The 27,572-nt window shown below is 39.3% G+C and overlaps 4 protein-coding genes across 4 annotated transcripts; all 4 read left to right on the forward strand.

The window, feature by feature from the left end:
* The first annotated feature begins 791 nt into the window (after positions 1 to 791).
* Positions 792 to 4,330, forward strand: rnf183 (ring finger protein 183). The gene is made up of 2 exons (XM_042489741.1): positions 792 to 1,157; positions 3,132 to 4,330. Exon 2 carries the CDS (start codon positions 3,197 to 3,199, stop codon positions 4,145 to 4,147), a length of 951 nt encoding a protein of 316 aa, XP_042345675.1. The 5' UTR covers positions 792 to 1,157; positions 3,132 to 3,196; the 3' UTR covers positions 4,148 to 4,330.
* Positions 4,331 to 7,411: 3,081 nt separating this feature from the next.
* On the forward strand, positions 7,412 to 10,218 carry LOC121945671. The gene is made up of 2 exons (XM_042489970.1): positions 7,412 to 8,116; positions 9,932 to 10,218. The coding sequence occupies exons 1-2, from the start codon at positions 7,412 to 7,414 to the stop codon at positions 10,016 to 10,018; spliced, it is 792 nt and encodes a 263-aa protein (XP_042345904.1). The 3' UTR covers positions 10,019 to 10,218.
* Positions 10,219 to 12,233: 2,015 nt separating this feature from the next.
* Positions 12,234 to 16,599, forward strand: mgat1a (alpha-1,3-mannosyl-glycoprotein 2-beta-N-acetylglucosaminyltransferase a). The gene is given in 5 exon segments (XM_042490255.1): positions 12,234 to 12,411; positions 14,137 to 14,798; positions 14,801 to 15,069; positions 15,731 to 15,785; positions 15,788 to 16,599. Coding segments are annotated over 4 exon segments (1,332 nt in total). The 5' UTR covers positions 12,234 to 12,411; positions 14,137 to 14,437; the 3' UTR covers positions 16,435 to 16,599.
* Positions 16,600 to 17,749: 1,150 nt separating this feature from the next.
* On the forward strand, positions 17,750 to 27,203 carry sh3bp5la (SH3-binding domain protein 5-like, a). Its single transcript, XM_042490836.1, has 6 exons — positions 17,750 to 18,411; positions 19,992 to 20,054; positions 20,483 to 20,611; positions 22,375 to 22,539; positions 24,036 to 24,209; positions 25,148 to 27,203. The coding sequence occupies exons 1-6, from the start codon at positions 18,175 to 18,177 to the stop codon at positions 25,682 to 25,684; spliced, it is 1,305 nt and encodes a 434-aa protein (XP_042346770.1). The 5' UTR covers positions 17,750 to 18,174; the 3' UTR covers positions 25,685 to 27,203.
* The last annotated feature ends 369 nt before the right edge of the window (positions 27,204 to 27,572 follow it).

The following is a 27,572-nucleotide window of genomic DNA, read 5'->3' on the forward strand; positions in this document are numbered from 1 at the left end:
TTTGTATTTTTTAATGCTAATTTTCATGAAATTTTCTAGTACTTTTACCTATTTCTTGCAAATTTTTGGATCATTTTTTTCTCAAGTCGCTCAATGCCTTCTTCCCATGTTTTTGAAAGAAGTAAGCCAATTTGCTAAAATTTTAAAATGTTACTTTTGGTACATTTAATGCAGTTCTCACGAAGAAATACATGTGAAACTTTTCACAACTTGCAAGCAAATACAAGATAAGTTTCTCCGTATGTGTCCTTCATAAGAACAGTGACAGCTCGGTGCCTTCAGGGTTTCTCACACAGCAGCAAGTTTTTGTCGCAGACAAAGTGCCGCAGTTTGAGGAAGAGCAAACAATACTGTCCTGTTTTTTAATGTTGTAAATTTATTTAAATCAGTTCTGGCTTTGACGCACTGTGCAATCAAGATCTTGTATCTCAGTCAGGGTGTATTCACGGTCATTCAAAAAAAAAAAAGCTCAGGTGCAAAGGGAGTGAACTGGGACAGATGACAGCTTGCATGCAGCTCTTCTTGTCTGGTTAGTAAAACCTGCAAAGTGTTAAGAGCGCGGCGGCGGTATGACAGGTATGAGGCGCTGATACCTGCAGTGTTGACAGTGCTGAACTCTTGTCTCTTTATGCAGCGACAGTGGAATTTTCCCAACTGTTGATTCATATCTCACATAAAGTAGAGTGGAGAAAAAAAAAATCATGTCATGTGACCCAACATGAAAACAAAGGTTGAGAAACTCCCTAATAAGGAAAATGCTGCTTTACAATTGCATGCACAACTGCAGCTGAACTATACAACCAGTATGATTTAGGTCCTGCTGTGTTCACATCTAATACCTGATTATGTACATATGCAACATAGATACAGTTTTTGAAAAAAAAAGCACAGGCTGGTCCAACTGGTCTGACGAGAGAAGAGAAAAAGGGAGGAGGAGTGTTCAGATGAGTGCTGTGTTACAAATAGAAAACAACATATGAGAGGAAAGCTGCAAACAGAGGAGGAGAGCAGAGGTGCAGAGAGGCCGAAAGACTTCCAGAGTAAAGCTTCAAGTTGTTTTAGTAATGAAGTTTGGTGAAGTTTTCACTGTGCTGAGGATTATTCTGCCGGTGAGATCATCTCTGACAACGTGATCCGACCCTCATTTACCTCAGCAGGTCAGTGTGTGTGTGTGTGTGTGTGTGTGTGTGTGTGTGTGTGCATGTGCAAATTCTCTCCAATTATTAACTTTCCTGTTCTTTGTCATTCGAAGGTTGTTCTGTGCTGCTCTAAGCTGGCAAACTGTGCCTACTTTAACCCTTTGAAACTTAAGCAAACTGGTTTGACTTCTTTAAAGAACATGGAAAGACGGCAAAGAGCAGCTGAAAAACATATGGCACAAAAATGAGCAAGAAATTAGTAAAAACTTGCAAAAATGCCTGAAAATAAGCAAAAAAGAAAGATTTAAAAAAAAAAAAAGAACAAACAGGAAAATTACCTGAAAATTACCTTCAAAAACTATGTTTCATATTTTTTTCCTGTAACATAATGTAAATATTATAATGTGTTAATGTTATATTATTATAAATACACATTTCTGGACATTTCCCCTAGTTTTTAATATTTTTTTAATAGTCCTCCCCACTTTTTTAAAAAAAAAAAAAAAAAAAAAAAAAGTCCAAGTCATTTTTTTTTCTCCTTTGACTAATTCGCTGCAATTTGTGGGACTTTTCTTGCCAAGTTGGTCATTGCCTTTTTAAAGGTGTCTGAATGCAGCGCAAGAAAACTGATGTCGAACCAGGTTTTAAAGGGTTAAAGCCCCTAAATCCTTCATCGACAGGAACATGTACAGCTGTTTCCAAACTTTGACTTGTTGCAAATGTTAAAAAAAAGAAGAAAAAGGGGCATTTTTCTACAATTTGAAGGAAATGAATTTAGCCGTGTGCCTCCTGCGGGTCAAAACGTTGAGTTAATGACTGACTGTGTGAGACGGATCGGTATGATGGAATGTTTGCTATGACATTTCAAAACAATGAAGCCGTGTCGCACCTCAGTTTAGTTTTATTTTACAAGTTTCAACCCACTAGACAGGCATGTGCAGAGTCCGGCCCCGGGGCCAATTGTGGCCCTCTGACAGATTTTATACAGCCTGTGGCTTGTGTTTCAAAATATACTGTATGTGCCCCACCACACAATATGTGTTTGTCAAGCAAGATCACTGTATTTTTAGTAGGAACCACGCAGGCAAAACTAGTGTGTTTTCTTTAAGTGACGATAAACAAGCAAATAAATAAAGAACGAAGCGTAACAGCGCTGACAGTAAGAGCCACCGCTTTCAGGAGTTGAAAACTGAAATGTTTTAATCACATGGAATGAGGGCAATGAGCAAGTACGGAAATTACCATAAAGTAAATAATAGGAAAATGACCTGAAAACCTGCTCAAAAATCAAATTATTCTGTAAAAATAACTTCATATGTAATTATAAATATTAGAAATATATTTCTCTGGATAGTCTTTTCCCTTGCTTCACAAAAACAGATTTTCTAAATCTATTAATTTCTTCAAATTTTCAAGTTATTTCTTGCCAAAATTTTGAATTAAATATTCTCAGGGCTCAAAGGTTTAAATACTTGTGAAAGAAGTCTGAATGCAACACAAGAAAAGCAATGCCAATCCAGGTTTCAAAGGGTTAAACTATTTGCATTTTCTAATCTATATGTGATTTTTAATTTTTTTTTTAACTAACCCACATAATGCGAGAAGCAACTGGCCCCTGAGTTATTTCGCATTATCTAATCTGGTCCCCATTCAAAAAAATGTTGACACTCCTGCTGTTGCAGGATTATAAAGAAATCCAAAATCTATTACTGCTCTGCAATTCTTGCTACAGACATGTTTGCAGGAAAGCCTATTAAACAAATACAGCAACCCATTATCAAGGCAAAAGCGCCACATGCATGTTGAACACATGCACAAAATCAACAGATAGCATCTTGAGACAATGGAGATGTGCGATAGCAGGAGATAAGGCGTTATTGCTTCATCATGGTGAAGCGGCAGCGGCGGCCGTGCGGGTGGATTCCTGCACTGTTTCCTGCTCGGCTGGTTTCTGAGAGCCGGTAAACTCACCCAGTGTTTGATTTTCCACAGCTCCTATTGGGAAACTGCAAACCAGACTTTAGCAGCCTGACAGCCTCAAACATCATCCCTCCAGCATGAGCGATGACAGGGAGAGGCACAGCCACGGAGCCAGGCAGGCCCAAAACGTCAAACCCAAACCCAGCCAGAGGGAGAGGAACAGCAAGGAGGACATGTGGAGGAGCGAGAAAGCAAAAGTGAGGAGATCAAGGAGCACCGACTCGGAGAGGGCGGAAAGAGGCAGGAGGAGAGAACGAGACAGGCACCAGGGAGAGAGGAGGCAGCGGGGGAGAAGCGAGGAGGCCCGGAGAGGAGACAGGAAAGATGGAGACAGCCACAGGAGGAAGGTGAAGCCCCCTGAGGACGATGTGGAGGAAACCGAGTGCGCCGTGTGCTTCTGCTCGTACGATAACATCTTCAAGACCCCAAAGCTGCTGGCGTGCGGGCACACCTTCTGCCTGGAGTGCCTCGCTCGCATCAACGTGACCTCCCCCGAGCTCAAGACCCTGTGCTGCCCCGTGTGTCGCGAGCTGACCGAGCTCCCCCACGGCCAGGACCTGCCTCGCCTCGGCAACAACGAGGACATCATTGGCAAACTCCCGCCGGACATGCAGAGGGCACTGTCCATCCGCTTCAAGCGCAGCAAGGGCAAGCTGCTCCTGAAGAACCCTCCTCCCAGCAGCCCCACCAAGTCCAACATCCTCAGCCTGCCCAACAAGAGCCAGGAAGCCCAGATGACGGCAGGCGGCGAGCTCCATCTGGGCGCACTGGAGCAGGGGATCCCTCCAACCACCGTGGTGGACGTAGGCAGGCCTCCAAACAGGGTCAGAGGTCGCCTGCGCAGGTTGTTCCGCTCGGACCAGTGCTACTACGCGGTGGTGGCGTCCATCATCACCATCACTGTGGCGCTCATGCTGGTGGGGATTCTGGCTTTTGTGATTATACCCAATGTGGTCGTTCATAGGCGGCCTGGCGATCCAGCGAACCATACGTCTCCAGATGCTCTCACTCCACATGCTGGACCCTGAGGGGGGACAGGACTGGACGGTTTGTAGAGATGAGACCAAAAATGCCTCCTTTTGTCCTCTTGGTGAAGGAAAAACTAAGCACTGGGTCACATTCAGGCACTGAAGTGCAGGAAGGAAGGAAAACAAGAGCAGCAACTTTTTTTTCTTTGAATCCCGAGCGAATCAGAGTGATTTCTTTCAAAATCACGGGAGGAAGGCAGTGAACAACGAAAGAAGAAATGACCCAAAAAAATACAGAGAAATTTGAAAAAAAAGTAAGAAAATTACATGAAAATTTGTAAAATAAATAAATTAATTAATAATAATAATAATAATAATAATAATAATAACAATGACAATAATAATAATAAATAATATAATAATAATGAAAAAATACATAAATAAAAACCAAAACAAAACAATGGAAAAGAAAGAAAAAAAAAAAAACAAGTCTTTAAAAAGTGCCTACAAAATCAAAACAATTTTATAACATAATTTTAACTATGAAATTATAATACATTAAATACAATTTTTCCCTAACTTTTCTTTTATTCTCCAGAAAGCTTTTTTAAAATCATTTTCTAAATGTATTCTTGCAGTTCATGGATATTTCTTGTTAGATTGCTCATTGCCTTTTCCCATGTTTTTGAATGAAATGGCACCATTTCGCTCAGGTTTCAAAGGTCTGAATACTTGTGAAAGGCAACACAAGGAAAGTGACGTCGCTCGATGTTTTCAAAGGGTTAAAGGAAGGACACGTGGCTCAAAGTTGCACATGGGAAATAACCAGGGAAAACTCATCTTTTTTGTCTAAACGTGAATGTGGTTACTGTGAAATCCAGAAGCACTGTGTAAAGAAACTGTCCATTTTGATTAATAAGCTGTAAATGTTGAAATGCACTAAACTCTGTGATAAGAAGACTGGAGTATCTTATGATTGCATCAGGCTGATTTCCGGGTTTGTAGTTCTTAGGGACTGTACGTAATTTATCAGAGGAGGTGGCTTAGTTGTGACTGTATTTTTTTTTTTAATATATATTTTATGACGCCCCCCCAGAGTCTCTCTGGGTGACTGAGGAAAAAAATAATACAAAATTCAACCATTTAAGGTTGAATTTCTCTTCTCCAAGCCAAAACACATAACTTATTGAAGTGACTCCCCCCTCTCATAAATAGCCAACAGTCCCTCACAACTTTTGTTTATAGACCGACTCACTGTACATAGCCATAGATGATTTATATATTTGTATATATTTTCTCTTTTCATTTATGAGAATGGACTTAATCCCTCATTGTATTATCAAATAAAGCATTTTGTTGAGACGCTGAAAAGCTCATTGCTTAGTTTTTCAAATTTGAAAACTGAAAAATGTCTTATTCCAAAACTATGGAAGTACAACAGTGACAGTAAGTCTTGACATTGAAAATAAAATGTGGCATTGAGAAAGGAAACATTGGCACTGAAAAAAATCCCCTGAAATAATAAACACAGTCATTAAAATGTGTAATAAAAATCAGAATAAAACAAATCAAAATAAAATAATAATTTCAATGCCTGTATTTTATTTTTCAGTAGATTTTTTTCTTTATGGCACTCTTTTTTAATATACATATAATTTTTTTTACATGACAGCTTTTTGATTTGGTGTGAAATAAAAGATGACACTGAAAAAAATAAATGAGTGACATGAAGTAAACACCTGAGTTCAAAAATATAAAACTAAATGAAAAAAATGTTTTTTATTGCCTGTGTTTTATTTTTCCGTTATATTTTTTGCAGTGCCAGTGTTTCCTTTTTCAATGCCAAATTTTATTAAACTTAACATCATCGCTGTACCTCCATATAAAACACATGGTAACAACTTAATTTTGATGAGCTAGTCTGGATTTTTTTTTTTTTTTTTTTTTATCTCCTCTCTTCTATGAATACAGTATTGTTGGGTACATTTTTCCTGTCACTTGTCCTCTGCCAAGTCTAAACAGATTTGTGCCTGTTGGCCTTCAGGAACCCCATATCAGACACCTGATACCCTCTAGTGGTGTAAACAGACCAGCTAACATGGTGGCTTTAATTCTGAATTCCTCCTCAGTGGCTCCTCTCTGTTGTTTCAGCTGATAAACCAGTTTGACAGTTTATCTTAACTGCCATGAACTTTTTGTCCTGTCCCCTGTAAAATGTCATCCATCTCTTTGATGTGTTGTGGACAAAACATGTGAGTTTAGGTCCCTCTTTCCTGCAGTCTTTCAGTTTATCTGCTGCATCAGAAGCCGCCTCCGAGGGCCCAGGTTTTGTTTCAGCATCAGCGGGGAAGCACATGTGAACTGGGGGGCGTTTTAGGATCCTCCGTCAGAAAATTTTAAGCATCGAACAACTAATTTCATGCACCAATTAGTGCAATTAGTTGCCACAAATTTTAAGTGTAAATGTCTTTAATTTTGTCAAATAAAAGCCCTCTGCTACATTTATGTTTTCACTAGGGTCGCATGTTCAAAATTTACACCCAAGGCTGCATTTAAACTTAAAGGCAAGTTAGAAAAATAACAACATAAATGTTACATAAAAGTAATGAGCCTATACGCTGCAATAACTTGCAAAGTTATTGCAGCGTATAGTACAATTTTCTGTTACTGTTACATAAGATTTGCCCTGTCTGCTGTTCTTAAATTTAATACTACTTGATTATACTTGGGTTTTTTTATTGAGAAGTTTTGTATTGTGTGTATATATATATATATATATATATATATATATATATATATATATATATATATATATATATATATTAAATTTAGACTTTTTGGTATATTTCTTCTTTTTTAAAAAATAATAATAATAATTTTGCATCTGTATTTTCTTTTTTAAGATTTGTCTGCATTGGGTATCTCTACTTTTCATACATTTTCCTGATCATGCTTACTGACTTTTATTTAAGTACCATTTTTAATGTAAGACTTTTACTTGTGACCGAGTATTTTCACAGAGTGGTAGAAGTTCTTTTACTTTAGAAAATGATCCATCACTGTCTGTGGGCTACAGGTAGTGTTTGTTTTTTTTTTGACTGAGGGTTATTAGTACCCCTCATTGCCCAAAGACACGCCCACCTAAGCCCCCCTCTGACTACCGAGGCAAATATGGTCGGGTGCACCAGAGTACAGGGACCCCCTCCCTCGTCTGATCCGCTCCTGACGCACATTAACCTTTATACGTTATGTGACTACGCGGATAGAGGTTGAGTATCAGAAACTTCGGAGGAAAAACAGAAGTTGTGGATATTATCGTCCACCATGGCTTCCACGCCCTCCGCCTCTGCCCTGTCTGCTGTTCTCCGGTGTCGGGGAAATATCTGGACCAGGAATCCGCCGACCAAGCGGCCTGCCACCTCTGCGTACAGCCTCAGCGGGTCACCGGCTGAGCGTGCCCGGTCAAACCAGGCGACAGCGTGGGAGGCTTTCCTGCAAGGAGACCGCGTCCTGGTGGGAAGAAGATTGGCTGTTGCGTACGAGTCGCCCCGAGGGGATGATGGTAGAGTGTTGAGAGAAAAACACTGCAGGGAAAACAACAACTTATGTCACCAGAAACTTTCGCAATCTGCAGGGGACGCGCGCTCGGCTGCGCCTGGTGTCCAAAACGCGCTGGTGCGTCAGCTGGTACGCAGACTGACTGGAAGAGACAAATGCTCTCAAATTATCCAAAAGATTAAACACGAAACAGGTGCTACACACATCTGTAAAATAGTATTTGGTCAGGAGACCAGTGAAGTCCCAGCTGGCGTTTTGAAAGTGTCCCTAACGTCTTCGTGTTTAGCGGGAAAGGCAGGAGAAAACCCGTCCTACGTGTTACCTGGTTGGTCAACACTGAGGAGCACCTGCGTGTCTCTGACCGCTCTGGTGTCAGAGCTGATGTTGCAGAAGCTGGTGGAGCTGTGGAGGTCCTGCAGCAGCCCTGATGATGCGCCACAGCATCAAGACACGAGAGACAATGTCCTGAAGGTGAGGGGTTGACACTTCATCAGGGGTGGAGGAGGTATTCAGACCATTTGCTTAAATAAAAGTACAAATACCACAAAATAGTCTGTTAAAGGTAAAAGACCTGCACTAAAATGGATGGTAAGTAAAAGTCAGTGAGTATTATCATGAAAATGTGCAAAAATGTAGGAAAAGTAGAAGCAATGCAGAAAAATTTTTTTAAAAATTACATATGCATTAAAAAAAAGTGACTGAAGTGTTTATTAAAATAATTGCCAAAATAACCAGTTCCGAAAAATATAAAACTTTACCCCAAAAACGAAAAAAAAAAACAAAAAAAAAACCCCAAGAAAATTACTGAAATCTTTATCAAAATAGTTGCCAGTTAATTTTCTGTTGATCAACTAATTGATTAATTGACAAACCATTTCAGCTTTGCTTGTAGAAACTGTTGAGTAGTTTAATTTGTAAAAAAAACAAGATGTTTTACACACTTTTGGAAAAAAAATCTTAATTTGTTAAGCAACTAGTAACTACAGCATTCAGAGAAATGTACTGAAGTAAAAACTACAATATTTACCTCTGAAATGTAGTGCAGTAAAAATGTAAAGTGGTATGAAAAGAAAAGACTAAAGTAATGTACAAGTACCTGAGATGTGTACTTAACTACTTGAGTAAATGTACCTAGTTACAATCCACCATCATGCCTCATGTGAACCATTCAGTAAATTGAGTTTACAGTGCTATATATTCTGCTGGTTGCAAACTAGTCAATCATATTTTTATATTCAAAACTGCTCACAGATCTCCTAACTTCATCACTGGCAAAATCCTCTTTGTGCTGATCAAGTTAAATCAGATTAACTTGGTTTACTGAAGCTGCTATCAAGGCATTTCCACATAACTTTTAAGTTGCAACAAATTCAAGTATTTACAGTTAAATTTTGAGTAAACAATCATTGTAGGAGCCTTTTAGCATGTGTCTACTTTGTATTGTTTTATAGTGTAGTTTGGTATGTGAAGACTACAATGTTTGGATACTAGATGGTAGTGTAGGTCCTATAGTTTGTGATGTCACATTTGGTGTGAGACGACTCACATTGGGTGTGAGACAGGTATTTTAAAGTCATGTTGGTGGAGGGGCAATATCACAGTGGAGCATAGGGACAGGCACATGTCTAAACGTAATCACAGCTATGCAGAAAAGGCAGTGAGTATATCGAATCATTTCCTATTGTATTGTATCATCGTATCGTATTGTATCATATCATATCAAAGGTAAATCGGATCACTTTAAATTCACATCACATCACATCACAAAGTAATCAACTATCATCATTCTGCATTAAACAAGAACATCACTCAAAGATACTTCAGTGTTTGGACATTCACTCATTTCCTGGTTACGCGTAAGGAACATCTTTCCACCTATGCAAGTGACCTTATTTAATTATTTGGATTTTATTGACTTCACAATTAAATATAAAGTAAACATAAATGAAAATTAAAAGTTATATTCATTTTCCTTTTTTCAAGGCAATCAATTTCCACAATTATTTTAAGTATGATCAACTTGTCAGATTTTTTTTTAATTATTTTTTTTTAAAATTAGCCCTATGCTCCAGAAAACCAAGAGCCAAGAACAGGACAAGGAGAAAGGTCAATATTGATTATTACTAAAACCTTGCCAGCAGAGATCAGAGAGCTTGGGTTTATTTTCTTGATTTTGGAGGGAGTAATGTACGCTCTGTGTTGGATTTTATATTGTATAACTCTATCTCTGAGTGACATTTATGTTATTTTCAAGTATATGAAATTATTTTATTTGTCCTCTTTCAGGCAAATCGACAAATCCACAGGTCCACCGACCTAAGCTCCGCCAAGGAAAACTCTGGACAAATGATCCCAAAGGACAGACCTGACTGAGAGTCCAAGGCCTCAGCACTAAAAATAAACACTGTGATCTAACCTTATTTATTGACTTTACTTGGATTTCACAATACACAATGCACGCTGGACTTCAGCCTGGTGACACAAGAAAACAAGTGGTTGTCTGTAGTTTTTTTTTTTTTTTTTTTTGCTTTGACGAAAAGTAAGCTGTCCTGTAACATAAAATACATGAGAAATATGAAACTCATGCCTTGTTTGTGGTACATTTTATCTAAAGCATTCTTTGCCTCCTGGTGTGTATTTTAGAATATTAACAATACATTTTATTTTTGAGTTTACCCTGCATGTGTTTTGCACAAACGCTCATTTTGCAAACATGGAATAGAGCAGTGGTCCAGACTTCTCCTTAATTATTAGCTCAAGGTCCGCACAAAAGAGAATTTACAACTTAGACAGTTTTATTTGACAAAATGTAAATAATATGTGGGCTTAGAACACAAAGAAATGAACACATATTGCAAGAATGAAGTGCATTTACGTCAAAGTTAGTAAGTAAATAGCTCTGCAGCTCATTATTGCTTTAAGACTGGTGACGCTGCAAAGGTGCAGCATGTTAACCTTTTAAAACCTGAAAATTGGCTTTCCTTAGAAAACATGGGAATAAGGAAATGAGCAACAAAAGAGGAAATTACCTAAAAATCAAGTCAAAAAGCATATGAAAAGAATAACTAACAGCAGTTAACAGTTAAGATATTATCTGGATCATTTTAAAGTCAGTCTTGAATCTTTCAGTGTGACTTTTCTATAAAGGGCCAACAAAATTTATGTTGTTTTTTTTCTTATTTCGTCAACATTTTAATGGTGTTTTTCTGAAGCTATTTTAATAACAAGCAGCTGTCAGACAATATACCATACCTTTACAAAGATATCTTTATTCTATTAAAGTCTTTTCATTTATTGAAGTATCACAGTTTAACAAGCCTGTGTTAAGTTGTTGCCCCTTCTCTACACTGTAAAATCTGATAAGCAAATTGTACTTTAAAAAAATCTAGGATACCAATTGCCTTGAAAAATGTTAGTAAATATAACTATTACTCAGTTAATGTTAAATTTATATCTAATTGTGAAGTTTACTTTAAATTAAGTTATATTTACTTGATTTTATGAAGTTGTGGCAACTTAACAAGTTTAATAAATAAGTCTTTCTAAGTTTTTGCAACTTCAGCAAACCAAGTTTACTCTGTTATATGTATGTATTCTGATGATTGCAAACATGCCAATCATATTTGTATTCTCTTAAACAAAACAGACTTCATCATTGGCAAATCCTCTTTGTGATGATCAATTTTAGTCAGACGGACTTGGTTTAGTGAAGTTTCTAACTTAGAAACAAGGTTATTTCACTTGTCATTTTTAAGTTGCAACAACTTCACAAAATTAAGTAGATACAGTTCAATTTTGAGTCAACTTAACGATTGGATGTAAAGTATATATAAATGAAGATAAATAGCTATATTTACTTTCCTTTTTCAAGGCAATTGGTTTCAATGCCTATTTAAAGTAAGTTTGTGTGGGCTCTCGTTTATACAAGTTTACATTTTGGCCGTCAGGTAGATAAATAAAGACATAATCCTAGATTTCTTCATTGGCATATTTCACACCACAGTGTGTGAGAGCAGTAAATAAATAAATAAAATAAATAAACTTTATTACAGACTCAATGGTCCAGATAAGAGACAATAAGACAATAGACAATACATACAAAAGATATAAAAGACACATAGAAGTACCATACACAACATATTCACAATGCAATAAGATCACTTAATAAAAAAATAAAAAATAAATAAAAAATCCCCAACACAATATGTACAGATCACTTAAAAAACAATTTAAAAAAGTCAATGATAGATAGATAGGTACTTTATTGATCCCGAGGGAAATTTAAGTAACCAGCAGCATAATAAACATACAGAATAGAATATAGACCAATAAATATATAAGCAATATATACAGAGAAAAAGAGAGATGCACCACAGAGGAGACTACTATAATAAACTAAAAAATAGACTAAATAGACTAAATAAGTGTGTGCAAAGACACCAGAAGCTGCAGTTTGTTAATAAACACACTGGATAACCGCTCACGCGCCAATCTGTTGCATAACTCCTCGAGGTGACAGTTAGGGCGGGACTTCCTGTGACTGCTCGCTGCCCAGGAAGTCGTCGTGTTACTTTCCCTCCTCCTCCTCCTCCTTATCCCCTTCTTCCAGTCTGGTGAGAAACAAGAGAAACTAAAGGGGTGTTAAGTTGCTTTAATAGCTCGGAAACTACCGAGAGAGCAGCTCCACCCGTCCTCTCGGCTCGTGTCGTTAAACTTTGCCGGTTGTCATCGAAGAAATGGCCCCAAAAAGAAGACACGCGCAGAGGGTAAGAGCTAATTTCAGCACGCTCCTCTTCAGCTACAGTATTTACAGTCTGTCGGCTCTAACCTGTCTGCGAGCACCGCGGAGGACACACGGGCTCAAACACCCTCTTTACAGCTGTTTTTCTGTCATGAAAAGACACATTTTGGGTTTTTTTTGGCGAGGCAGCCACAGGTGATAAGGGAAAATCGATAAGGGACATTTGGGTGAATCATCACTCCGGTTCACGTGAAGCGACTTCCTACGAAACAGACATTAACGTCAACTGATTTCCTCCTTTTATTCTCTTCAGTGCTGCTGTTACACGCGTGTTATTTCGTCTCTGTTGTCAGTTTTATTGCAACCTTTATTTTCTTAAAGTACATTATGTTCTTAACATGAATCATCCCATATTTATTCATTTATTCAGGCAGCCTTTACACTCTGCACCATTTCATTGTTGTCCTGCTGCACACACACACACACACACACACACACACACACACACACACACATATATGTATATATATATATATATCTTAAGGGTCGACATATTGTCGGCCTTGTCAATTATTGGTCCCATATTTGGCATTTTGCCGATGGCTGATAAAATTATTAAATTTAAAAGTGTAAATAAAGAGATAGCACTGGAGGAACTTTTACCATGTAAAACGTCAAATACCCAGTTTTATTAATTTATCTTTATTTTAATTTTCACTTGACCTTATCAAAAAAAAGTTGGTGGGGGACTTGCTGCTCATTTAAAGGCGTTTAAAGAAAGTTTCTGTTGGAGTTTGTTATATTTCCAGTATTAAATATTGGCAGAAAGATTTTAATTTTTATTGTAAATGCATATTGGTTCCAAATATCATTATTGGTCACATTAACTGCTGATAATCAGTATCAGTTCTAAAAAACCAACATTGGTCAACCCTTTGACCTGTCTATCTATCTATCAGCCTATCTGTGTGTGTGTGTGTGTGTGTGTGTGTGTGTGTGTTTGGACTTGCGGTAGTCTACAGGAATAATAAATCTGTTGCTTTTTCAGTCCACTAGATTCATTTTGCTGCAACAAAAATGACTAAAGTGAAATGAAAAGACTGAAAAATTTACCTTATTGGTTAAAACAAATGTTGACAAGGTTTTTACATAGATTACAGTCAAAAAAGATAATAAATTGCAATACATTTTGTTGCAATACTCAGCACATTGCAATGCGTTTAAAGTAATGTATTGTGTATTGTGACAATATTGTATTGTATGACCTCTGGGGATTCCTGTCCCCAGTGCACAGGTATAGGGAATTTGGCTCACTTTTTTGTTGCTGAACAAATAAAGGAATGGGAGGGCAGGGAAAACTGGATTTTCCACACCCCCATAGGCTCCATTTTTAAGAGAGTGTCTGTTATGAAGAAATAGCCGTCAAAATTTTCAAATTATTACCAGCATTTTACTGTTAATACTTATGTACATTTAACATCATATATATCTATATATACATATACATATTTATGTTTTTTTCTAATAAGATAAAGTTTTCGGTCTGTTGTTCTCACTTCAGTAATTTTGATTGCAGCCACTTGTATCTGGTGGGCAGAAAAAGCGATTGATTTTATTATTCCAGTAAGCTACCAAAAGTTTAATTTGTACTTGCAGGACTGATAATTTATGCAGTAAAATATTGACCCCTATTGTTCACACACTTGGCCAAAAAGCTCACTTGTCTTCTTCTGTTCTTTTATTATTTCAGACGAAAGAGGATATTGGAAGTTGAAGATCTGCCAGAAGCACACATTTACTCCAAGATGAGTCCTGTCCTTCATCATATTCTGTCCATCTCAGCCCTCATTGACACTGTATTGTGTCCTTTTCACTTAAGTAATTGCACAGTGAGCCAAGAAACTGTGACCCCAGATTTCTGATTATGTACTTGTGATGATAGACAGGTTGCCCTTCCCATATCCCATTCCTATTGTCTGCTACAAGGACACATCTTTCTATTCAGACCCCGTCCTCCTCAACCCGCCTCCCTCCCTCTGAGTTTCTGGGCCATGCTCCGCAAGAAAGGCTCTGTCATTCTTTGTGGTACGTTCCTGTTTATCACCTGGAATGCCATACTGGTGCTCCTGCTGTGGGGCAGATCCCCACTCGGCCAGCCGGGCGAACCTGGCCGGGAGCACAGAGAAGTGGCTGAAAGGCCCACCAATGATATGGTAGGAGATGTGCTCCGAATGGCAGACACATTTGAAGCGGAGCTTGAAAGGCAGAAAGAAATCCTGCTGCAGATCAAGAATCAGCAGGCACTGTGGGAGCCGGCAAACAGAAACAGACCGAAGGTTTTAGTCCCGCGTCAGCCCGTCATCCCTATCCTGGTAATCGCCTGTAACAGGGTCACCGTGAGGCGCTGCCTGGACAACTCCTGGAGCTCCGTCCTTCAGCAGAGCTTTTCCCAATCATAGTGAGTCAGGACTGTGGACACGCCGAGACTGCCGAGGTGATCCGGTCTTATGGAAGTCAAGTTATTCACCTGAAACAGCCGGACTTGTCCGATATCGCTGTTCGACCAGAGCACAAGAAGTTTCAGGGTTACTACAAAATCTCCAGGCATTACCGCTGGGCTCTCAACCAAGTGTTCAAGACCCTCTCTCATTCCTCGGTTGTGATTGTGGAGGACGACCTGGAGGTAATCATATCATCAATTCACGGCATTAACATTAACCCTTTGAAACCTGGAGCGGCACGCTTTTCTTGTGCTTTCAAAAACCTTTCAGAAGCATTTAAACATTTGAATCCAGAGCAAATTAGTGTGATTTAAAAATGAAAATGGGGAAAAACCTTAATGTACACCTTGGTAAGAAATGTTCCACAAACTGCAAGTAATTTGTAGTTTTTGAAAATTAGGAAAAAATGTTGAAAAAAAGGATATTTACAATTCTTTTGATTGTATATTTTGTATAGTTTAAAGTTTTAAGCACATTTCTGCCAGGTCATTTCGGGTTTTTTTTGTTTGTTTTAACTTTTTTCTTTGTTTTTTATTTATTTATTGCTTTTTGGGGGGGGGGGCATATTTCTTGTACTTTTTTTTTTTTTGCTAAGTTTTGGGTGATTTTTTTCTCAAGTTGCTCATTGCCTTCTTCCCATGTTATTGTAAAAAAAAAAATCATTACAAGCCAATTTGTTCGGGTTTTAAAGGGTTAAATTGCTCCAGTTCATACTTTCATACGTATTCCATGAGATTATAAAGCTCTGAAAACATTTAAATTTTAATTCTTTTATATGTAACAATATAAAAACACTTGTTGATAGGGGTCAACTGTAATTGAATTATTCATTTCCTACTCTAGGTGGCGCCAGACTTCTTTGAGTACTTCCGAGCCCTGCTGCCTGTCCTGAAATCGGACCCCAGCTGTGGTGTGTTTCGGCCTGGAATGACAATGGCAGGGATGGTTATGTGGACCCAGGTAAGGCTAACCTGCTCTACAGGACAGACTTCTTTCCAGGTCTGGGGTGGATGCTCCTCGGGGAGGTGTGGGAGGAGCTGGAGCCAAAGTGGCCCGCTTCATTCTGGGACGACTGGATGCGTCAGCCAGAGCAGCGCCGCAACCGTGCCTGTATCCGCCCGGAGATCTCCCGAACTTTGACCTTTGGGCGGAAGGGAGTGAGTCAGGGTCAGTTTTATGACAAGTACCTGCGATACATTAAACTGAACACCGAATTTGTGCCTTTCACCAAGTTAGACCTGAGTTACTTGAAGGAGGAGACGTACAGAGAAGATTTTGAGAAGGAAGTTTACAACGCTCCCATGGTTACATATGAAGATGTTAAACACGGGCAGCTAAAAGGACCGGGCCCTTTCCCTTTCCGCCTTCAATATTCAAGTAAGGACAGTTTTAAAGTGCTGGCCAAAAACCTAGGAATCATGGATGACTTGAAGTCTGGAGTCCCGAGGACAGGATACAGGGGGATTGTCAGTTTCATCTCAAGAGGACAGAGAATCTACCTGGCTCCTCCTGCGGGATGGACCCAGTACGATTCCACCTGGAGCTGATAATCCAGAAGAAAGTTAATGTGCATTCGCCTTTTTTTGTGATCTCTGAATGTCAGTTGGGGAAAGCATTCCAGACCAAAGACTGAAAACGTTTCTTTGATTGAATGATATGTACTCTCGATTATTGTCTTTAATAATGCAGAACAGATTGTGTCTCTCTCTGGTGTTGGGGTAATTGCAATACTACTCAGGTCTTTTTCATTATTCCAAAACATTTCTTACAGTGTAGGTTACAGCTAAACCGTTTGTTAGACAACACTGCTGTAATTCACCAGAGATCTATTTTTATATTCTGCTAATTGTGCACATGACATTCGTTGATGCATTCAATGCAATTACCTAGTTTGCCACTTTTTGTTTTAAATTATTTGGTAGCCTTTGTGAACTTTTATGTCCGGTGCAAATATGAAAATATAATCTGTGGTATGTTTGCGTGTGGTGGTGGTGGTGACTGGTCAACACTGCAGTATAATCAGTCTTTTGATTCTCATCATTTATGCCTTCTATTAAAATCAGTTCTTCCTGCTTACATTTTAACGTCGATTAATTTTGCTTAATGATTCTCAAGTGAAGTTTGTCACCTTGCAAACTGCAACATCAGTGTGTTTGTATATTTTTGGAATAAAATACAATACACAGTTTTGCTTTTTATTGACTCATTTAATTCTGTCAGCTCTGAAAGAAATAATAACAGTTCACAGTAAGTATTATCTAATGCAGGAGTCTGAAGAGAGATGAAGCAGGGACCTCTTACTATAGTCATGTCCAAAGCTTGGCCCCAGGGCCAACTGTGGCCCTAAATACAATTTTTTAAATAGCTCTTGGCTTGTCTCTCAAAATATGCTATATGATGATGGACACAATATTAGTTAATCAAGCAAGATCACTTATTTTCATTCATCACACAATGGCAGGACATGCACCAGGGAGGAACTGTGTTGGCAAAACTAATATTTTCATTAGCTGACAGTAAAAGCAAACTTAACACCAGATATGTCCTGTCCTAGCAAACATGGCCACAGCAAAGCTGTAACGTCGACAGCAAGGGCTGCTAGAAAAATTGGTGGAAAGTGGTGGAAAATTGAATGTTTTTTCACTTTAAGATATAACAGTTGGGTTTTTATCATTTGTATGTGACTTTAAAACCAGCAGTGTTTTTAGGGAATACCTCAGCGGGGATAATAAAAACAACGAATCACAGTTTCGTTTTACACCTGTAATCACGTAGTGTGTGTCTACGGTAGCCGACGCGGGTCGAACGTGTTAGCGCGTCCGTTACCACAGCGCCTCTGTTTACTTCATTTGACATGATGATGTGAGACCGAAACCGCTAGCTAGCTAGCCTAGCTAACGCAATGAAGAACCGGTGAGAGATGGGGGGTAAAACTCATGTGATGGAGAGACATCCAGACGGGCCTCCGTTTACTTTTCATCTCACGGTAGCCTTTTCTTCTCACCTGTTTGCTGTAAACTGACTGTTAAATTCTCACTGACGGCGTTAGCCTGTTAGCGCGCTAAGCTATCAGGCTAGGCTAGCTGTGCAGCGGGTTCGCGTCTCGGTGTGATTTGGTGATATGGCGGATCGCAAACTCGACAACACTGGAAGTATTTTCTGATTTACCCCTGCTGAATAACACACAGTCGTTGTTAGAATAATTAGGATTTTAGGTTAATTAGCCATCACGTCTGCTGCCGAAGCAGCCTTAGCTAACGCCGCTGCTAGCGAAGCTGTGGCCTGGAATGGAGCCAGGCGACTTGCGAGAGAGCCCCGCCGGGTCCGGGGAGTCCGATGCGGGGGACTGGAGGGAGGTAATTCCCGGTGGAGAGGAGGACGAGGTCAAAGCAGCCGAAACTAACGGACCGACACTAGAGACGACGCTCAGGGACACCTGCGAGGAAGGTGAAAGCGAAAAACAAAAAGGAGTGGGAGAGAAAATACACAGCCCCTATGAGGAGGAGCTGGACCCCAGAATCCAGGTAAGAGAACCAGGTGTTTACTCTGACAGTGGTCATCTAACCCCCATCAAGACATGGCTGTCATACTGATCAGCCAGGATGTAATTATCGTTAATAATTTTGGTTAACCCTTTGAAACCTCAACATGGGAAGAGAGCAATTGGCAAAGAAAAAGGAAATGACCAAAACATTTGTAAATATATATATATATATATATATATATATATATATATATATAAAGAAGTGCAAAAAATCCTCTGAAAATAAATGAATATTAAACAAAATAAATAAACAAACAACTATATGATCTACAAAATGTATTACATTTATAATATTTCTGTAAAATTATGTTATTCATTTATATCTTGGATGTTATTTACATTTTATCAAGTTTTGTTATAATGAACACAGAAAACAAAATGATAGATATGTGTTTACCAGACACAAAACATGCTTAAAATAAATTAGAACCAAATAAAAAAGCTAGGGGAAGATTTTTCTTAAATAAAAGCGAAAACGCACGTACATACCTTCAAACCTGCAAAAGTGCATATCCATACACTTACACATTTAAATCAACGTATAGTAGTTATACAGTTGGGGGAAAAAAAAGTTATTTGGAAAACATGCTCATTGCATATGTGTATTACTCTGCAAAATCAGGCCTTATAGTTGACACACTGTCATGGCCAATTTTCATCAGAAATATCAGTTTGGGATCTTAGTTTAAATATAATTATCTCCATTGTGTATATATAACCTAAGTCAACCCACTCTTCTAAGATAGGTATATCTTTCATAAGCCATTTTTTGGTCAAAGCCTTTTTGTACGCTCCCAACAACACTCAGTGAGTATCTGTCTTGCTTTGCACAGTGAAGCTTTTCTTGATCACCATTGCACATGATTTAAAATTTAAAATAGATTTTCTTCTTTAAAAGCTGCTTCTAGGACTGTAACATAATTTTAAATAAGAAGTAACAATAATTAGAAATATAGTTTTTCTCTAGTGTTTTTCTTTTTTCCTTAGACATTTTCCCCTAACTCAAAAAAAAAAAAAAAAATCAAAATTGCTCATTTCCTTTCCCTTCCATGTTTTTGAAAGAAATCAGGTTCAAATTGGGTTCAAAGGTTTAAATACTTATGAAAGACGTCTGAATGCAGCAAAAGAAAGGTGATATCGCTTTAGGTTTCAAAGGGTTTAAATCTAATGGAGAGGTAGCCATGTGTCGTAATAAAAACCTTATTAATGTATTTGTTGGGCTTTGTGTTAATTCCATACTTCCATACCTTCCATAATCTGTCCTAATCCGGTTGTCAGATCAAAGTGATTATCTTGTCAGTTTATTGCACCGACATGCCCACTGCACCGTAAAATACCTGTAATATAAGTACTTTGAATTCCAACCCCAGTTTGTTCCTCCCTTTTATCACCATTACATTCAGTCAGGCACAGCGTTATTATTCCAAATATAATGATAATGCATGAAGGACAAATTGGAGCTAATGTAATCCAGACTGTATGTATTAGAGAAATATACATTTTTATCTTTATTTGACTATAAGGGCCTAAAGCAGAACATCATTCTTCATTTTCCCACAGGAAGAGTTGGAGCATCTCAATGAGGCCAGTGCAGAAATCAACAGACTGGAGCTGCAGTTGGATGTAAGTAAAAAAATAAAAATAAACAATCCATCTAATTAGGGTCACTTATTTAGTCTTCATATACATGACAGAAAAATATGCAAGTCAAACTGAATAAAAATGCTTTGATTTTAACAAAACAAAACTCCTGAGAAATGTGAAAAGTACACTTACTACCACCCTGGGAATTGCTTGCTGTCTCTGTTGTTGAATATTTTATTAGTCTACCCAGATGGCGCTCATCAATATGATAATTTTGTTTTCAGTATCTCTAAGCTTAAGGTCTGGAAAAGTCAGAACCCTTAAAATGGAAAATCTTTTGGTGCTCATAGGTCGACACTCAAGTGAACTGATTTCACTTGCAGCCACACCTCTCCTGCGCAGAATCAAATCAGTCCTTCCATTACAGGTAAATCTAATCTTGTCATTTTCATGCATTAACCATCCAGGATGCCAGATCAGGATACCGCAAGATCCTCACAGAGTCGGCCCGGAAGCTGAATGCTCAGAGCTCTCAGCTTGGTGGCTGCATAGAGAAAGCAAGACCTTACTATGAAGCTCGTCGCCTGGCGAAAGAGGTACGCACAAACAATAAGTGTGTCCTAATATGTTTACATGGATTTAATTCATTTTATTTTGTTTTTTTTGTCCATGTTTTGATTCTCTTACTTTTGGTTTTATCTCTCTCTCTCTCTCTCTCTCTTACACATACACACACACACTTACACAATTTAGCTAGTTAACAGAGTAGCTTGTTGTAGACTAAACTACGATTATTTGTGGGCGGAGAAAAGGCATTGATTGTGGGAAATCGACTCCCTGCTTTGCTTCAACAGTAGTTGAGAGTAGTAGTAGTAATAGTAGTAGTAGAGAGCCCGATGGCTGACCAAAATTTTAGACATGCCAGAAATTCATTTAAAAATGTCAGACGGTTGGATCGGAGCATTTGATCGGCCCTCGCTTACCCCTGTACACTGCAGAGAAAACAACGCCAGTAGAAGCTGCAATTTGGTCATATTCTAAAATTAAGTTCTCACCTTTGAAATCTTAAACACAGCAGCAGAAGTTAGAGTTTGGCCTCATCACTCCCTGCAGATATGTTTACATGAGATATTAGGGAGTGATGATTAAATAAATTTCCCCCTTAGTCGGAGCCTGCAGGTGGATGGTGGGGTGAAGGTAGGGCTGAGAGCAGGTGTATGAATCAGTGCAGCTCGAGTTGACTGCCTGAGTCAGCTTGCAGGCGTCGCTCCATTTGTGCTGCTCAAGAATCGGATCAGAGACTGGCTCAAATTGCACAGTTTATTACCATGTAGACTAGGCAACTGTCCCTAACACACCCAGTAGTGCAGAAAAGTATGAATCTGATCGCAAAGACAGCCTTTGGAGGTGGTAAGGGATACATTTGTCCACATAAGTGGTGTCGTGTTACTGCAAATGCATTCCTGACTGCACTGAAGGAGTAGGCCCACAGTATAGCCTTACACATCCCCTACACACTGTTCTGAGCCAAACAGCGCAGGCAAGATTTTGATGGTCACGTCTCCTCCATATTGCAGCGATTTCAGTTTTCAACATATTAAAGCAAATTAGAGCAGTGGAGAGAGCTGAGATTGATTTCTATCAGGTGTGAACCGTGAACTATCTCAACCCTCCTGTTAGGTTCAACTTCAAGAACAGCCATAACGTTCCCAGATCAGACTGACCCAGTGCATGTTGTACCGTCTGAAAGTAGTATATATTTTTTCCATGAACATTATCTTTAGCTCAATTAATATCCATTTTCTCAATAATTAGTGTAATCGATTTTTTCACATCTTACAGATCATCGTTTACTGATGAGAATTCACTAGTTTGTTTGTTTTTTATAAAAGTATAACTGTTTTTTCTGTACACAAGTAAAAAAAATAGACATTGACCACATTTGTTTCAACACAATGTTTACAATATATATGTATTTTTTTTAAATTTCCTGTATTTTTAAACTTTGAAACGCGTCAGTTTGACCCGCAACATAACAGGAGGGTTAACTTGACGATGCCTTACACACAATCTGGAAACAGGATACGTGTTTTGTTCTTGCAGGACCAGCTGTGTGAGATTTGCCTTATGAGAAATTGTTAACTGTCAAAAATATACATTTAAAAAAAGGCAATTGATTGTTATCCTCTACTTACCTGTTCCTACATTTATTTGCCTGATGGACTTAACTTCATTTAACTTTTAAATCAAAAACTCTAATTTAGAAATACAGTTGTATCAGACTTAACAGAGCACGGGGTCGTGTCCACGTTTCAAATTCCACTTCTGTGGGCTTAAACGTTTTGTCTGCTCTCTGTAGGCTCAGCAGGAGACTCAGAAGGCAGCTTTAAGCTATGAGAGAGCGGTCTCTATGCACACAGCTGCCAGGGAGATGGTCTATGTGGCAGAGCAGGGTCTGATGGCCGACGGCAAAAACACCCTGGATCCAACCTGGCAGGAGATGCTCAATCATGCTACCTCCAAGGTAACAAAGACGAGGAGTTACACATGCTGTGAAGGAATAACAGCAGCCCTGGGCTGAGTGAGTGATCTGCAGTAGGTGCAGGATGGTGTCTCAATTCAGATGATGCAAGTTTAAAGCAACATAATAAAAAATTCACTTTAATTCAGAAAGAACAGGTGGCGTCAGATGCCAGTTGTGTCGCCTCACATCTCCTGAGTCTAAGTTGGCTTGAACCCCAAAGACTACAGCCGACGGCAAACTAAAGGCTCACTTATACTCCCTTTATGTACAAAAAAGATACATCCATTTCAAACGTAAACGTTGCTGCCCTCATTCTTCCATGTGTCCTTTATGTTGGTTTAGATACAGCCAGTAAACGACATTAGAGGGCAGAGTCAAAAGTGTCAAACAACAACAAGCAAAGCAAAGGGCTATAACAATGTACCTTTTAAAGGAGGCAGCGTGGTAGACAGCAGTGGTCAGCTAGGCCATCAAATACGTCGCGACATATGGATGAGGAATTCCTTTGAATGTGTTATTGGTTAGTTACCCTCTACCATACTGCTCCATTTTATATGTGTCCGTAAGCTTTCAGAAAGCGTGCACAAATATGGATGAAATGAACACAGAGAACACACAGATGGCTCCGTCTGTGTCTGTATACTTATCTAACTTTGAGCTTGAATGAGCTGTTACGTGTATATCCTGCGCCTGTGCAAGAGGTAATAACTCTCCATACCAGCAGGCGGTGGTTTTCTGTGTTCGGGGAAACCATAAGACCGACAGGATGGATTCCAGACGCTACTTAGCCAGTTAGCACATAAACAACACAACCCTGTGTTGAAAGAAGAAAGCATATTTACCGTGTGCAAATAAACAATAACAAACAATTACAAACCATTTCTGCTAAAGAGCTCAATGGCTAAAAAAAAAAAAAACTTTCCTGATACAACAAGTTTGTTTCAATCTCACGACCCTCTTCACTTTGTTTGCTTTCCTCATTCCCGTTTCTCTTCTCTTGCATTGAGCTGAACTGCCAGTCATAGTGATTTTACTCAACGACTGGCTCCGACACGGATTCAACGTGCTAAGTCATCCAAAAACAGACAACTAGTGCCAGTGGTGGGGGGCACAGTGCAAAAACTAGGGCGACAGACTCACTGACGGCCTGACATTGACTGACTGCTGACGGCTTGGCGTGTCAGGGCTGTAAAGTGTGATGGATATTGACATAAGGATCAAAGAAGAGACTGAATCAATGTAAATCTATTACAATACAGTTTTTATTTGAGCCTTTTCACATGGACTGAACAAAATAGAGGTATTCATGTTTAAAAAATACTTTGATTTAGCACTGCGCTTACATACACTGTCAGACTCCACAATTCAAGGTTAAATAAAGCTCAAACTTCAGTGGAGACAATAACTCAATGAAGAGAGGTCGATGCCTTGTACCTACGCACGCTGTCTTCTCTGTGTATGTTTGTTAACATCTTGTTCCTGCGTTTCTCCCACAGGTAAACGAAGCTGAGGAGGAGCGACTCCGCAGTGAGAGAGAGCACATGCGCGTCACTCACGCCTGCCAGGAGGCCGAGGCTCGGGTGCAGATGCTGCAGAAGTCCCTCAAAAGAGTCATTGTGAAATCCAAACCCTACTTTGAGCTGAAGGCCCAGTTCAACCACATACTGGAGGTAATGCAGACACAGGGAGCCCCAAAGTTTGTGTAAAGCACCACACAAAAAATGTGTTATTAATCACCAAGCCAAATTTCAGCCAAACCCAAACCCTCCCTTTACTTAAAATTTGGCACAAACGTTCAAGTAGACTCAAGGATGAACTGAGTTGATTTTGGTGCTCAAACGTCACTTTGACCTTACATTCTTGTGGAAGCGATACCTCAAGAACATGCTTTTTTTTTTCAAATCTGACACAAACATTTAATCAACGCTGAGCTGATTTGAATTTGGTGTTGAAAGGTCCGTCTCATTTTCATAAACACAATATCTGGAGATGGCCTTGAGGAGAATCTCAAGAACCGATCTTCTGTGTGTGAAGCATCAATGTTTTTGCAGACTTGGATGTAAACTGTATGTGCAACTTCACTGGTGCGCGGAGGCATTAAACTGCCAGGTGGGAATTGTAGTTTTACCTTGCACTGAGGCCACGGTTGGAAATTAAATTTTTTTGTCCGCCTGCCACTGTTGCTGGTGGGCTCCAAAATCTACCAGCTACTCGATAGATAACTGTTATTTTTTGGATGGTGAATGAAGCAAATCTAGCAGCAACTTGCATATTTTACCAGCATTTGGCTGGTGGCTAATCTACAACCCTGGCGGAGGCATACAACCATGTGGTAGCATATCGAGTCGAACATTTATGTGTTTAGAAAGAAATAGTTGATTTTGCTTTACCCGGACTTTAAGCACATACAAGATGTTCTGTGCAGCAAACCTTATTTTCCATGACTCCCAGTTTGCCAAAATGTGCTGCTGATTTGGCAGAAAATGCTGTAATGCATTCTGTATGTTATGGATTCATTAGAGGTCACTGGTAGGTTATGTGCTTGTTTGACATAAAGTCAATGTTGAAATAGATGATGGAAGTTTCTGTGCCCTTTGTGTGACTCCAGGAGAACAAGGCCAAAGTGCTGCAGCTGGAACAGCACGTAGCCAAAGTGAAGACCCGCTACTCCATCGCCCTACGCAACTTGGAACAAATCAGCGAGCAGATCCACGCTCAGCGGGGGAGGGATCGGGCCGAGGGAGGACGCACCACTGTCTGCGCCGGGCGGAGCCCCCCCGTTGGAGCCGAGTCTGACACCAGGGTTAAGAAAGAAGGTGGAGCCTGCGACGGTGGTGCAACGGGGACCGATCGAGTGGATGCGGCCATCGACCTGGAGAAATACAAGGAGAAGGAGAATGAAAAGGAGAGGGAGCGGGCGGGGTCGGATTCCCTTTCAGTCTTCAGCCTGCAGACCATCGCTTCCGACTTGGAGAAATATGACTCCGTCGAGCACCTCGGGGACCTCAGCGACGTAGGGAGCGTAACCGGGGATGAGGGGGAGAAAGAGAGAGTGATAGATAGAAGAGACAAGCTGGTGGAAACGACCGCCAAAGAGCGGCAGCAGCAGTTCTACAAGCAGCATCACCGAAGCTTCAGCTTGTGAGGCTGTTATAAATTTAAAACATTGCAAAAGAAAAGTGTGAATTATCAGAAAAAGTAGGGTAAACATCCCTAACACATAGATACCAACCAAAGTATAAGATAGAGAATTAGCTGCAAATGTAAAACTGGAGTGATGCAGTTTGTAGGTGTATGATATGATGGTGTAAATAAGCACATGCGCGTTGACTGACAAACATTATTCTAAAGCTGACATTGATCAATAGTTAAATACGCAGCCTAGTTAGAACACTAAAGAGCTTTCAACCCTCCAGGACAAGAATACTGTATATTCACTCCCTCTGAGGGATTCTGGGTAGATTTTGTGCCCTGAGCATGAAGAAACAGCGAAGAAGGATCAGAAGCCCCGTCTGAACAGACATGTTTAGAAAGCCGTCATTTCTTACTTTTCCAGGCTAATCGCTGATCTAATTTGGTGAGACCAGTGAAAACAGAACCCTCCATTGTTTCCCCCTCCGGTCGTGTCGACTCTTATCAGCGGTCGCTTCAAGGTAGAGGAGGGGGTCCACGCTCCACCCGCATCAAGTTAGTGTGCAGGGAAAAATGACAAAAACGATTCTCTGTGAGTGCAGAGCGAAAGCATGTTTGAATTCACATTTCCGATATTTATTTCCTGTAACTTGCTGCAAGCAGTGCTTTGTTATGTGTGGCATAAGAGAATGCGTTTTTTGAAAATTCCTGAAGTGATGAAGGGATGGAAAACAACAAAAACTCTCCCCACTCCGACAGCATGCACTCCTAGATAGCTATCGAAACATTTATGACATGTATTCAGGGCGATATGCTGAAACAAAAACTGACAATTAAAGCTAAGACGATGAAGCTGCAGCCATGTTTTTTTTTCTTATGTCATTATGCTGTGGTCTTACTGTGCAAAAGCCTTCTCCCAAATTTCTATTATTTGAATATTGTTTACATTTGTATCAGTGGATTTGTTTTGGCAACATTTGCTCTTTTTGTTGGCCTTTTTTTAAAAAACGACTTTCCCTTGTTATAATTTGAAGTGTGCCTTGACACAGAACAAGTAACAAATTGAGCATGAGGAGCACTTTGCCGAAAACTCATCTGTAGTTTGGTTTAGAACCATTTTAAAGAACAAGTGCGCGCCCTGTTATGATTTTTTAAAGTGTTTTAATAATATGAGTCACCCAGGCGCCGTTTTTCGATTGAGACTTGAAGAGTTTGTCTGTTTTGTGTATTTTATGACATTGTCAAAGTATAAGATGCAAATTGATGAAGTCAAGAAATGACTTGTAAATGTATGTAATTATTACAAAGCTGGGAAATATTGACATGTACAGTTACACGTGTTACCTGAATGTTTGACGAGTTTTGTTGTACAGATGTTCTGCACAGTTTGTCATGAGTGTATTTAAATCTGAAACACCTCACCTTCACTCCTGTCTTAAACACCCTTTTGATGGCATTTGTGAATTAGTCAGAATGTCACTTTCCAATTAATGCATTGTCATATCTATAATCAATAAACCAGATCATACTTCTGGGGGTTGTTTTCCTATTCACTGCAACAAATTTTCCTTCAAAACTACCGTAAGCAGTAGTTGTAGCATCCTAACGTTATTTTGAAGTGTCACTATACTGTAAATTACTTCAACAGTATATTGTAGATAATAATACATTATTATAGTTATATTTATTTCAGCAATCTACAGTAGAATGTGAGAGTTACAGTGTAATATTGTCTGAAAAACAAATAATACAGTGTTTTACTGTATTTTGTAAAAGTTGTATGATAGTGTTGGACTTCGCAGTATTTTTACAGCTGTTTTCACTGTAACAAAGTTCCGGCAGAATTATGGTAAACTTCTAGCAGCTGTAATTGTCAGCGTCTTCTGTTATTGTAAAATCAG

The sequence above is a fragment of the Plectropomus leopardus genome, chromosome 7 (genome assembly GCF_008729295.1).
Source record: "Plectropomus leopardus isolate mb chromosome 7, YSFRI_Pleo_2.0, whole genome shotgun sequence".
Classification (NCBI taxonomy): domain Eukaryota; kingdom Metazoa; phylum Chordata; class Actinopteri; order Perciformes; family Serranidae; genus Plectropomus; species Plectropomus leopardus.

Bases quoted from the DNA above. Each gene is read 5' to 3' on its own strand.
- rnf183 (XM_042489741.1), top strand. From the start codon at position 3,197: ATGAGCGATGACAGGGAGAGGCACAGCCACGGAGCCAGGCAGGCCCAA.
- LOC121945671 (XM_042489970.1), top strand. From the start codon at position 7,412: ATGGCTTCCACGCCCTCCGCCTCTGCCCTGTCTGCTGTTCTCCGGTGT. The intron at 8,117-9,931 runs GTGAGGGGTTGA...GTCCTCTTTCAG, and splicing joins CGAGAGACAATGTCCTGAAG to GCAAATCGACAAATCCACAG.
- sh3bp5la (XM_042490836.1), top strand. From the start codon at position 18,175: ATGGAGCCAGGCGACTTGCGAGAGAGCCCCGCCGGGTCCGGGGAGTCC. The intron at 20,612-22,374 runs GTACGCACAAAC...TGCTCTCTGTAG, and splicing joins CTCGTCGCCTGGCGAAAGAG to GCTCAGCAGGAGACTCAGAA. The intron at 24,210-25,147 runs GTAATGCAGACA...GTGTGACTCCAG, and splicing joins AGTTCAACCACATACTGGAG to GAGAACAAGGCCAAAGTGCT.